The sequence below is a fragment of the Kryptolebias marmoratus genome, linkage group LG11 (assembly GCF_001649575.2).
Source record: "Kryptolebias marmoratus isolate JLee-2015 linkage group LG11, ASM164957v2, whole genome shotgun sequence".
Lineage (NCBI taxonomy): Eukaryota > Metazoa > Chordata > Actinopteri > Cyprinodontiformes > Rivulidae > Kryptolebias > Kryptolebias marmoratus.
Window position 1 is genome coordinate 11,164,865 of NC_051440.1, and position 13,600 is coordinate 11,178,464.

General features: G+C 40.1%; 1 protein-coding gene across 22 annotated transcripts in view; it reads right to left on the reverse strand.

Annotated features, from left to right (window-relative positions):
• Positions 1-754: 754 nt before the first annotated feature.
• Positions 755-13,600, reverse strand: part of plekha5 (pleckstrin homology domain containing, family A member 5) — a 78,534-nt gene continuing 65,688 nt past the window's right edge. For 6 of the 22 annotated variants that reach the window (XM_037978137.1, XM_037978127.1, XM_037978136.1 and 3 more), the window contains 14 exons: positions 10,866-10,928; positions 10,682-10,762; positions 10,471-10,608; positions 10,236-10,337; positions 9,342-9,500; positions 8,164-8,319; positions 7,580-7,700; positions 6,653-6,768; positions 5,282-5,500; positions 5,034-5,195; positions 4,365-4,498; positions 2,519-2,691; positions 2,196-2,277; positions 755-1,932 (listed from right to left, as the gene is read on the reverse strand). In XM_037978137.1, the coding sequence (XP_037834065.1) occupies positions 1,875-1,932; positions 2,196-2,277; positions 2,519-2,691; positions 4,365-4,498; positions 5,034-5,195; positions 5,282-5,500; positions 6,653-6,768; positions 7,580-7,700; positions 8,164-8,319; positions 9,342-9,500; positions 10,236-10,337; positions 10,471-10,608; positions 10,682-10,762; positions 10,866-10,928 (1,764 nt within the window). In that variant the 3' untranslated portion in view covers positions 755-1,874. Of the gene's footprint in view, positions 2,278-2,518; positions 2,692-4,364; positions 4,499-5,033; positions 5,196-5,281; positions 5,501-6,652; positions 6,769-7,579; positions 7,701-8,163; positions 8,320-9,341; positions 9,501-10,235; positions 10,338-10,470; positions 10,609-10,681; positions 10,763-10,865; positions 10,929-13,600 lie in introns of all 22 variants that reach the window. The other 16 variants (XM_025003606.2, XM_025003605.2, XM_037978140.1 and 13 more) reach the window with 11 other exon arrangements.

Sequence of the window (13,600 nt, forward strand, 5' to 3'; positions counted from 1 at the left end):
GTCTGCTCTCTGATTGGTCAAAGGGAGCACGAGGAGGAGAAACGCTGACGTTATTTAAAGTTTCCATGTGTTTCTGAAAATCTCAGAACTTATTACTGTAAAGGAAAGTTGGGGAAATTCACTACAGTAAATTACCCTGTCAAAATTAACTGAATTAGGTATTTCCTGAAGTGTCCACAGTTTGTTTTTGTTTACTTCCTGTGGTATACGGCCTTCATTTTCTATAATAGTTGTACTAAGACGTAACAAAACAAACAAAAAAGTTGAACTCACTTAACTGCTTAGATGCAAAATGCACAAGTATTTATCAACAAACAATGATAAAAATATACACAAACGTTTATAACAAAAACAAAAATCGAATATTTTTACCATCAAACGAGCTGGGGCTTTTAGCGAAAACAAGTTGCCATTACTTACAATCTCCACCAGAGGGCGCCGCAGGTCTATTTTTAATTGCATGTCCTGCAGCAGACCTCACAGGAACTTTGCCACAATTGAAACAATACATTTATCATATTTAGTTGTGCTTTTAAGTGTTTTTGGGCCCTAACCTTAAAGATCAAAACACTTTCAGACATGTTCTCAACTTCGCTTGCCGTCTAATTTGCACATCTAAAGCGTTACTGTCAATCACAGCTGTTGACCAAACTCCATTTCTTATGTTTTACATCAAAGCCGAACGGGAATATATGCAAATGTCTTTTCCACGGTGGCTGGAAACAAGAACGGAGAACAACAAAACGCAACCAGATGTTAGAAACAGCAACGTTTATTTAACATGATATAAAACAGATGGGATATGAACATTTGCAAATCGAATCTGGTCCGTAACTATATGCTGGACATATCCTCTCATATAGATGTACCATGTACATTATATACACAGTAAACCTCTGATAATTACACTTTGTACACACACACAAAAATATCTTGAATTTACAAAGGCTTCATTTTATTGCTTTTTACACATGCAAATTCTATTTATTTCGCTCCAGGGCTTTAAACCTACTATAGATACTTTTAGGCTTTGAAAAAATGTTTCCTTCTCTCAGTTCAAATATATCTTTCAGTCATTAAGAAAAGGACAGTGAAGAGTGACTCAAGTCAGAACATTCATATATTTATTGGCAGCAATGTGTCAATGACCGAGGATCTAATCTTTAAATAAGTAAAACCAGAAATATAAGAAATTACAAATATTCTTAGACTGCAATAATAAAGTGACCCCTCCTTTTCTTATAATGGAGGGATCTATATCTCTTATTAACTCTTCAATCTAGACAAATATTTTTTTTTTACAATAATGGATAAATATGACAGGTTAGTTAGTTATTAATATCCATGAGACAAACTGAATTAAATATTAAAGATTTGAGTGGACTAAAAAAATACAGACATATCTTAGAACATTTTTGAACAGGTGTTGAAACAAAAGTGGAAAATGTGACACGACCTAAAATGTTCCGTTGCAGGCCTTTAGACGTGCGGGAAAGAACTCAGTCTGTTAGTCTCTCATATGTACACCGGCACACACTCCAACAAAAACCTAATAGAACCGTATAAATAATAAAAACAAAATTAAAAAAAAAAAAAAAAAAAACTTGTAAAAGCTGAAACGGCACCAATAACAGTGAGACGCCGAGAGCGTTGCATCCCCTAAGTGGGGCATTAAAAAAACGAATAAAAGATGAAGATGCCACCTCAAAAAAACCCAACAAAACACAAGTTCATAGTGGCATCAGAACTTTAGACGTCACAGTGAGTGTACAGAAGTCAAAGGTTAAGCCCTGTGAAGATGGAGTAGGCAGTTTCACTTTTCTGTAGACCAAGTCCTTGGCTGATCTCCTAGGAGGAGGTCCTCAGGAGGAACTTCACGCCCTCCCCGCTGTTCCCTTCATGTGTAGGTCTTCACTGAGGCCAGAGCCTGTGCTGGAGGACAAAACATCCAGTTTAAATTCACTGCAAAGCCTCGGTTCTTCAAGACAACTGACCAAAAAAACGAATATTTAGTTGAGTCATGTTAATAGAGACAGCATGTGAACACAAGTCTATAGCAACACAGCACACTCCCTTCATCATGTTTCTTTTAACTCGACAGGAGACAAAAAAAAACAAAAAAAAAAGAGCACCACAGCCATATGAAAGTGAACAAAACAGGATGATGAAGGCCTTACTGTTGCTACTACACACACATGAAGTGAGAGCCGTCAGTGAGCTGAGGGGGTGTGGTGGGAGACTGTGGAAGGGGTGGGGAAGAGGACGACAGGCTTCTCACTGCAACAGAATAGCAACATGTTGAACACACAGGCACAAACAGATGAGAAAAACAAACAAAAAAAAAGCTAATGAGATCAGGTACTAATCACTAAGTGACAGAAACAAAACTTGATATCAATAGATTTAACTGAGAACTTACTGAGTGTGTTAAGAAAAATAAATTGCTCAGCACATACGCAGTGGAAGCAGCTACTGTTTGTTTCTAAGGCCATGCATTTCTTTGATTATGATCCTCCACCTTCTCTCCGCTCGGCCTCCGGAGATGTACCTGCTACCAGCTTGCTGCGTTTGGAGGCCTCTGCTGCCAGCTCGTAGGAGATATTAATCATCTTCTCCTTCTCCTGTACGGTAACCTCCTCTTCGTTCTCATCTTCCGGGCTTAAAGCCAAACTGGGCAGCACGTTCGGCATACTAGGAGAAACATAAGTGTGTGAGGAGTCCGTGTTAAACGCCGCAGGGCTTCGTTCGAATGCATTTTAGAAACATAATTACCAGCGAGCATTGTTTTTTTTTAAATACACTGAAAAGGGGGCTGCCTTTTAGGATAAAATGTCCACGGCGGCTTGGAGAATTTGTCTGCACATTTAACATGATGATGTGCAGAAGTAGAGCCAACTGTGTTAGCTTCCTATGATAATGTCCTGCTTCAACCTGAACTCAGCCCTGTGGAGTATTCCAGACAGGAAGTTCAACAGACTCTGAGATTATCCATAAACTTTCTAAGAGTGTGGAAACTCCAGGCTTTTGGTTCCAGAAAGGCTGATTGCACTGAGGTTAAATAACTCAGATTGTCCTCAGGGCGTCCACGTGAGCAAGAAAAAGCCATCCTCGGTAGAGATCTGATACCTCGATTCACCATGGTAACCGCAGAAGGAAAAAAATAAAACAAGTGTGCAGCAATTTCCAAATGCCAAACACACTAAAGAATCTTCACAGCTGAATGGAGGCGCACAATGATGACATCACAGATCAGCTGAGCTCTTAAGTCTACTACAAATGGTTTTTTTTATTATTTATTCGACTTTGTTAGCAGTATTATTAAATAAATTAAATTGGCTTAGTCTGCTTGTCTGTGAAATGAGATTCCTTTAGTTAATCATTTCTGAGTGCAGATGCTGCTTAAATAAAACAAAAAAGGAGAGTAGATGACAACAGGTTGATAATAATAGTAGTTTATTCTTTAAATAACTTGTAAAGTGTAAAAAAATTCTACATTTTATTTCCCTACCTGCCTCCGGCCAGATATAATAACCACTAAATCCTAATGAACACTATTTAATCTCTGAAGATTAATCTGTTATCACCATTGCAGCTGTATGGGCAGCATCTCTTCAAGACTATCAAAAAAGCGAAAAGGAAATTCCCAAAAAATTAGAGAAGTGGACCAAAATTCTTTTACTGGAACACCAGTTCAGATGGGTGGGCTTTTACAGGTCAAAGGTTGATATTTTAATTCAACCTGCTGCAAAGAAGAGCAAATAAATGTGAATTATTTGTCTTTATTTTGTTGTGACTGTGAAAACGTTTTACTCAGCAAATGAACTTCGGCGAGTTCTCGCTCAGCGTGATGAACAGACTTTGTTCTGATGAGAGCGGCACGTCTGAGGTGTGAGTTTGGATGTGTGTGGTTGGAGAATGTTACTGAGACGAACGAGCGAGTTTAATTAAAAGCGATACCATTCAAACAAAAAAAATAATTTGTTAATGAGAGCAAATCCAATTTAGGTGGGAAAGTATCTGTAGTATTCTGTATCAGTCAGATTGGTTAAAAATGAACAGCTGCTTCAGATGGGAGGAGACCAGCAGAAACTCGTTTTTTTTTCCGTAAACCTGCCAGCGAGCAGGTTTACCGTTACCGTGGTGACGGGCTGAGTTCACTTAGCTGTTTTCCTCAAACAGAAAACTCAGGGCAGGGTTTACAAACTCAGAGATGTGGCGAAACCACGCTTTCTGGAATACCCGCCCCCTTCTCTAAATAAAACCTCATTCATGACATCTGAAGGAAAATTCAACAGTTTTTAGTCACTAAAGCATCTTTTTCTTACATCCAAGGCCTGACGACACACGTCCATGGTGATGTTTACCTGTTTTTTGCTATAAGGGCTTTAATGCGGTCAACTTTCCTCTGCTTGTCAGCCTCCTGCTCAGGACTTAAGGGTTCCTCGGGGTCTGATTCAATGTAACGCTCAGGAATCAGCACTTTGTCGGGCACAGAGAGCTGAAACAGAATAATCAGCCACAAAATGTTGGTTTTATAATAATGAATTACTCTGCACTTCACAAATAAAATGAAAACAAGTAGCTATATATCCTACAAATGAACTAAGATTATTATTGTACAATACAGGGGGGTTTTTGGTTCAAGTTTGCTTTGTTTTAGCAGAAACAAACAGAAAGCATGTTGTTGTATAATGTGTGCTCCACAGTGTGGCTTCAACAAATAAGACATCAATTTCACAATTTAGATTTTTCTTATTTACTCCAAATAATCCTATTTTACCAAGTTAAAAATACAAAGAATAAAAGGAAAATGTGTTATTAAAACAATTCAAATGTTAAGCTTCATGGAAGTTTTAGCAGCTTCCAAAAGTAATGATGAGTTTCTCTGGAAGCTCCTTAGAATCGGTGCTGTTTTATTTGGGCTGTTTCTACTTCAATTCTTTATACACAGAGTTTTCTTTTCTAATACAGTTTATTCACATAGTGTCCTTTCACACTATGTTGCTTCAAGTCTTCCACAGACTGCGCCTTACCTCTCGGTCCAGGTTGAAGTGATCAGTCTGCGAGGACTCTTTGAGACGAGCTATCTCCTCTGCAGGCGTCTCCTGCTCCCTCACCATCTCCTGGTGCCTCAGAGAGGCCTCTAGCTCCTGGATGTCAAAAGTCATCAACTCATCTCTGCGCCTCATTTGGAACTAAAGGCGTAAAACAAACAAAAGCAAAAAAAAATTTAACACAGATTTAACTTTAGAACGACTTGGGTGTGTTGGTCATCTCGTACCTGCTTGCTGCGGAAATGATTTTCTTTAGTGGTGAATGACTGACTGCGAGAGGGCGTGTTCTCCAGGCTGCCACCCCGAGCGCCGAGTCCTCTTTTCTTCTCCCTGAGGGTACCTTGCTGGTGGCGACGGATCCTCTCCATCTGCTCCTCCACACTCATCCTGGGCCGGCTGCCCTCCGCAGCACACAGCTGCTGCTCCGCTGCACTGTGTGGACGCTCCTGGCAAAAGATAGGGGAAAAAAATAAATTAAAAACTAGGTTACACCTATAAAAATAAGTATAAACAACTAAAAATATGTACTTTAAAGCAAAAACAAAGACGAAAAATACACAATTTTGAGTTGTATTTGATAAGAACAAAAATAAAAGAGAATGATCTGAAGCTAAAGCGTCAAAAAGAAAGCTAATTTACAATACGATAAAACTTGTGTCAAAATATTCAGCACTGTGACACAAATGCTACCATAGTGAGTTTTTATTTTGCAAAGCTCCAGTTCTTGTGTTCAGCGCGAGTGTGTATCCAAATGGTGTTACGCTCCAGTTAGGTCAGATTACACAACGCAGCATTCACAGTGAACACCAGGTACTGCTGAATACGCTCTAAACCCAACCAAGTGGAACTGTCTCTGCAAACACAGCACACACGGAAAGAAAAAAAAAAAAAACAATAAAAACTTTACTTTTCTGATTGTTAAACGGCTCATTAAAGTTTGCTTTCTTTGAACCGAACCGAGCAAAAGTCCAAACCCCTTGACAGCTGAGCGCTCACACGCTCCCGCTGACACACATGGATGCGCTCAGAGGGCTTTTGGAGGGGAAGGAGGGGGGTCTTGTTAATGCCTGAACAAGAGAAGCTGAAGATGTGACAATGTTCATTTTCAGGTTGGTGCCCTGCTGGAGGACTGGCAGATGTGGACTCGTTATTTAAGACTCGAGAACCCAAGGACTCGGCCGGTGATGCAGCGTCAAAGTGACATACAGCTCATTTATATTATATACTCATCTTTCTTAAAGCAGAAACTCATGCAGACACGCTAAAAAATGGGACACACCCTACAGAGTGGTACCACTAATCACATGGTTAGTATATGTAAGATGATAGTCTTTGGGGCTGAAAACTGTGTAAACAATGCTTGGCATCTATTTTCTGAGAGCCTGAGTCACAGTCTGGACACGTAAACACAGTCACACTCAGAAAGGGAGTAAATACAATTTGAGACAATTAGGAGGTGTCCAGTTTACAGCTGTCCACACAGAGTCGAAATGATACAATAACAAGACAAAAGGGAAAGAAAATAAGAGCAAAATAAGAATTATTTTTTGCTTTTTTATTGCTTGATAGGTTGAAACAAAAATATTTCAGTGACTTGCCGTCCTGGGGTCAGGCTTCTTGGTCTTTCTTAATGTTACATAAGATGCTATAGATGAAGACTCAGGCACTGGAGATTTGGTTCTGGGTGGGACGATGCCGACTGGGTAAGACCCGCCTGACCAGAAAAGGACACAAGAGGGGACCGTGTCATTCAAGCTTGCACAGCAATGGAGTATAAAATAAAGAAGTTAAAACAGCAAATTCCTGATTCATTTTTATCCAGCCATCCATTTTCTTTACCAGCTTCTTATTCAAGACTGAAACAAATCAGCACATAAACCTGTACTTCCTCTGCAAAGCAGTAAAACCTGCAACATGTTTCATCAAATTCAAACCACACGAATTTTATGATGTTTATAACTCATCTGCTTTTAGAGAGTGCCCTGTTGCAAAAAGTGTAAAATAAAGACAAGCAAAAGTAATAGCTGGCATGTTTCTTTGTAGTTAAAAAATAATTACAATTAAAGTTGTGGTTTTGCATAAAAATTGAAAATTACATGTGAGAAACGGACTGTCTTAAAAATAGCTCCTGTTCTTACACACACACACACACACACACACACACACACAAAACACACACACACATATATCAATACATACAGCAGTTTGTCTGAGAGTAAATGTATAAACCGAATGGTGCCTTTAAAAATTTTAGCAGTGCTTCTTTTTCCAACTAATGCAATGCTACACAATTAAAAATGACAATTAAATAAATCTATGGCAAATTGGGAAAACGTGAAATAAATCCCTGCATTTTTCTGCTACTTGCTGAGTGAAATACTGAGTCTGAAACAAAAAAAAGATTAAAAAAGTGGGAATTTTCAAACATCATTTTTAAGGCCAATCAGGCAAAACTGCACTACAATATTAACAAGAAACTGACATCGTATCACTTATCATCATGTCACTATTTGACTGTAACGCACCTTTGTTGCCAGCATGTTCTCTGTCAGAAGGGTGTTCAGATCGGTCCTCTCCGTTGTTCTCATCCACCTCGGCCACTGTGGTGAGCTCTGGTTCACTCTTATACAGCCTGTAGTCGGGACCCTGCCAAACGAGTGAGAGGTTAAAACACATGGATACTGGGTTTTGGACAAAATCTGCAAGGTTTGGTAACAAAATGACTTTAAAACACTGAGAAAACACAGAAATATCAAAACAAAAGGTACAACCTGAAAACAATGTCACTTAAACTAAAAGTAAGCAGCAGGAAAGCACATTCAAACTTAAATATGGATTAAAACATGGACAAATGATGACTTATTACTTTTTATTTATGCAGGAAAAACAAAAAAAGCAATGCCATTAAAAAGAAAATAATACAGAAGCAAGACTTCAGTAATTTGCAAACAAAACAAAACAAAAAATGAGTCATGGGAGTTTGTGGAACAAAAGCAGAAATGATCCAAACGAATAAAAACTCCAAACACATGACGGTGGGTTATGACATGTGATGAAGCAGCTGAGGTTCAGGGTCAACCATAAGGGGCCAACAGGTCAACGAGCTTACGCTGTGCGAGCTATTCCTGTGATTGGCCTTCCTGTTCTCCGGCCGGTGGAGGGACGAGGGGCACACACCAGCATGGGAGGGCGGAGGGGGCGCGACGGGGGGGTTGGGCTCGTAGGAATGGGGTAGGGGCGGCCGCGGGGGTACCGAGTCCTCCTCCTGGGGATTATACAGGGCATTACAGGACATGAAGCTGGGCGACACATGGTGCCACCGTGCAGGATCAGGCATCAGCCATCTGGTGCAGAAGAGTTTTGGCCCATAGGAGGAGCAGACCAGCTGATTAGCCAGAGAGAAGGCTCCATATATTGTTACCGCTTGACTGATACATTTTCCCAGAGGCCAACATGCATGAAAGGACAAAACTGGCTGAGTGATTAGAAGATCATCATCCATATTACTAAAAAGGGTTTGGATAGGAGGAACAAGTCAGTTTTTTGAAGTGGAGCAGACGACATTCAGAGCAATTATTGCTTTGGGTAATCAGACAGAAATTCTCTTGAAGGTAAAGAGCTACTGGACCCATTCAAGAGCAAATTTCTACCACCTCAAACAACAACTTCAACATTTTCTGTCTGAGCGAATAACAGATCAAGTAATTTCCCACCTCATCACTTTTGTATGAGACAGTTATCTACTTTGTTGCTATTTTCTTGGCGTTAACCGGGAGCCATTTCTTCTCTTTAGCCAATAAATTTTCTCCTGTATAATCTGGCTCGTTCAAATCTTCAACCCTTGATTCCTTCATCACTAGTTTTTTGTCTCATAGTAGTCATTTAGGGGTTAGACTGTGAGTCACAACTGTCGAGATATGTTTGGCAGCCTCTGTAAACTGACTTGTGTAAAAGAAACCATGTCTGAGAGTTTTCACGTTTGTTCAAACTGCTACAATGGTGGAAATCTGCTCCTGATTGGGCACTGAACAGGGCTCACTCGCTGATTTTCCAAACTGTGATCACTTTCACAACTGTCTACTGCAAGTAAGACGCTGACTACTGATAATTACTTCACACAACCCCAGTGCAACAAAACTAAACTATTCTTTTAACACATTTATATCTAACAATTACCAGTGTTTTCTATTTTATGGTCTCTCAAGAAAAAAAATATTACCAAGAAGTAATCCTAGACATTTTGATAAATGACTTCAGAAGTTAAATATTTAGCCAAAGGAACTTCACCTCGTTTTTAAGCTTATTTAGGTTGGTTTTGGGTCCAGAGAAACCCATCCCATCGACGACATTTCTCTGAGCTTTGTTTTTATTGAGAGCTTCCATCACATCTTGAATCCTCCACAGGTCCTTTTGGATGCGAACGTGCTGCTGACTGGGAGGCTCCGTCTGTGAGCACATAAAGTCGGGGGGAAAAAAAATGAATAAATACAAACAGGAACGATCGCCATATTAGGTCCGAGGGTAGTTTTGTAAAATTAACAAGTAAAAGACAGAACATGGTGCTTAAAGGTAAGTAAACAGCTATAATAAAATGTATCTGTCTGCATATGTGTCCTGTAAGCGCTGACACTGATTAAGTTTCTTCTGTCTGGGAGAAAAAAAATGCCTCAAAACAGTAGCAACCACAAGAAAAAAGAAGTTTAGGTTTGAATGCACAAACAGGTGAAAGAAGAAAATTAGAAGAGCATTTTAATGAGCTCCTTGCAAATGAAAGGTTTGTAAAAAAAAGAGGATGTCCTGACAAAATGGTGGTGTTCTGAATGAGCATTAGCTCTGACTCACGCTCAGCCAGAAATAACTGTTAGAAGTGTTCGTCTTGGTCTCTACACTTCTATTAAGATGAGGAACTCGATAAAATACTGACTTCATTAAGGCCTGCACTTCAGTCATCAATCACTCACTCTGCAGCTTTAAGCTCTTATTTAACTCTCGGTGTAAGCATCCAGGGGTCCTGGAGCAGAGCATCATTCCTGCTTAAAGTCAAAAAGGGCCTCGAAAAAAGGTTTGAATAATCCAGAACTGTTTCTGCTACTAAATTTTTAAGGAAAAAAAAAACAGTTTCTGAACAGAATAGGTTCTGCATAATCAATTAATTCGTTAAATGTCCAAAACCAATCTTACCTGTGGGCTTCCCAGTGCTTCCAGCTGCTCCAGCAAGTTACTCTTGGCTGAAGTCACATCTCCTTCCAACCTGTCATATTCCCTGCATGACCGCTCCAACTCCTGGTTTTGGATGTGAAAGAAATACTTTGTGAATGACAAACACAAGGAGGCAAAAGCTCTCACCTTGGAGTGAAAATCTCAGCGTCCAGCCTGAGCGCGCATGCAGAGTGAACGGATGTGCCGTGTGACTCACAGCGGTGACTCTGGACAGCTCCCTGCAGGTGCTGAGGAGGCCGCTCTGCAGCAGGTCTCTCTGCTGAACCACAGCCGGGTCGTCAGAGCCCAGCTCGATCTCCTGGCTGGCCGACAGGAGCGCAGTCTCCAGCGTGTGCTGAAAGAAAAGACGTCATTTTAAACAACGTTTTGTGTGCAAAAATCCAACTACGAGCGGCTCCATTTTTCACCTTCTCTCTGTATAGCTGCTGAAGTTTCTCCTCATGTGTCCTCACCACTTTATCCTGCTCGCACAACCTGCTAAGTTTAGTCTGAAGACAAAACAATACAAAAAAAAAAAAAACCCCGCTGTAAACCACTTCTTTATAGCTGAATGGAGCTATGTGTCATGCAAGAGTGCAACACTAATCTTACATCAGTATCCACTTCCTCTGGCATGCATGTGTAGGCTTGTTCCCTGTAGTCTTCTGGACTCAGCTGTGAAGACAGAGTGAGCATTAAACAGAGACAACAAATCTCCACATACACTTCAGGATCTGGAGATCTAATGCAGTGCTATTACAAGGCTCTCTCACTGAGCTATGGGATTTAGTCTTCAACTGAAGCTCTTATTTCTCTAAATCAGACAATCTACATTATCAAAACCTGCAGTGAAAAAAAAGCAGTCTAAACACCATCTCCCTGCCGATGCTTATTGGGCCTCGTGTTTCGTTTCCAATGTCATTTATCTATATCGGCACAACACTTTGGTTTTATTGGAAACCCAAGAGGAGAGCAATTACTCAATTACTAAAATCTAGTTGGTCCTGAGTCCACCCGATGTGTTTTTTTTTTAAAGTACATGCAGCTAACAGTGTACTCTGTGTTTATGCTTATGTACTGCATTGAGCGAACAAAAAAAATGCAACTCAAAGAAAAAATAAATAGCCAAAGATTTTCTTTAAAGATGTAAAAACAATAAATAACTAAAAGAAACTGTTCTGTTACTTAAACATGCAAGAGAGTTGTCCAGTGTTCAAACATACTGCAGTAACTTCTACCCTGTTACTTCAGGAAAAACTGTGTTTTTTTGTGGTTCAAAAACGTACGACTCGTTGTTCCTGCCACTTGTTTTAATATCCTGCAAACAGGGAACATTATGTCATCTGCATTGGATCCCATGTCTCCAAATAAAAATATACAAATCACTCACTCATTTACCCACTCTTTAACATCTAAAACAATACAGCCCACAAATATTGTGACAGTGACATATTTCTGTGTCGTTTCATGTTTGCATCCACCTTTAGGTGTGGAATGGCAGCACGACTATAAAACTAAAGTGGCAACTTTAACTTTAATTGTGATGCAACCTTTAAGCACATTATCTCTGTGAGAGGTTTTTAATGGATTCATGTGTTTTCCTTTTGTTTGTCTACCAATGTTTGCTTTGCCCTATCACATATCAGAGAAAATGTTTGTGTGGAACTAAACAGAACTTGGTTAAAAAGTAACTAAGAGGTAGGAATTTACCAACAAAAGTATCCTTTAATTTTAAATCTAATGTTGAAAGAAAAAAACAAAACAAAACAAAACAAAAAAACACAGAAAATGATTCACTGCCCAAATACTTTGAGGCCCGTCGTCAACATTTGACTCTCACACCTGCACTCTTTCACACGCTGCTTCTCAGTGGAACCACATGGTACATTTAAAGCAGTCGGAACCACATGGCATTCCACACGGAACATGCAGACGCTCCCACAGCTTTTGGCGCTTTCATGGCGGTGTCGTGTGGACTACGAGTGACATGGGAAGAAGGGGAAGGGAGACAAGATTTCTGGCTCTGCGGAACAGGTGGGGGAATGCAGCTGTGGCGGAGCCTATAAAAGGAGTTAGGGTAGCACTGGGGGGTCACAAGAGGTGCCAAAGTGACGTCCACGCCAACTTGTTTACGCTCTTTATCAGCAGAGCAACAAGGGGAGGTGAGGAGGGAGAGGTGAAGACGGGTAAAGAGGAAGCTAAAATCTACCCAAAATGCATTTGACTTCATCTTCATCAGTATGCGTCTGGAGCCATAATGATTAAAGGTCTACAGTGTTCAACAACTGCACGTCAGGTCTTGAACCACTAATACATCAGAACTGTGACTAACTTGCAGAGAATATGCATAAAAAGAACCCCTCACCACACGGGTTGACCTGAATACTTAACTGTAGTGGGACATTCAAGCATCCTAAGAGCTAAACATGAAAAAAAAAACAGCATTCTGTTGCACTTAAATGTTAAAAATGTATTTCCTGCTGGCTTTAAAGGGATAGTTCAGATCGTCTGAAGTGAGGTTCTGTGAAAAGCTTATGAACAATAAATATCTTACCTGTTGTATATTTTTCAGTGGCCTCAGTTCAGAGTTTAATTCTGACAGTAGTGACAAGCAGGGGTTTTTAAAACAACTCCAATCTCAAAACTTTCATTGCGGTTCATGCACAGGACATTTTAGAAACCTTCACGCTGCCATCGGGTTTTACATTACATGATTGTTTAGAATTATGTGGTTATTTGCAAGCACAAATAGTGCCTGCAGAAGCCAGATGTGGCGCTTTCTGTGCTGGCTTGAGCACATCTGGCAGGAATACAATATTTCTGCTTAAATACCAGCACAGCTCAAACTAACAGCGGTGTAAAGGTGGATAAAATGACCCACCATGAACAGTCTGAGATTCAGAACGACTCCTTTTCTCTAAACTGAGATCATTTAAAGAGTTATCTACGACAGGTAAGATATTATTTGTGCAGAAGCCTTTGAGAGAACCTTACTTCAAAAGATCTAAACTATCCCTTTAACTCGGGGAAAAGTATTTAGTAAGAAACTTGTGACGTGACGTGTCTGTTAATACAAAGACTCCCTGCCAAGTTCAGGTGACTCAGCTAATCGAAGTGAAGGGATTCTGCACACACAGAGTTATGGAAATCACACGCTGACTAGGGTACAAAAAAAAAAAGAAAAAAGATGATGATGAGGAAGGCCTACATGCTTTGCAGCCAAAGTGAGAAAAGTGCAACTACAACTCAGGCATTTAAATGAGCCCCATGCCTACGAGTGTTGTTTATCAACAGGTTTCAGCTTCATCAGTGACTACATACAACCTGAGCACACAAACCTCGAAATA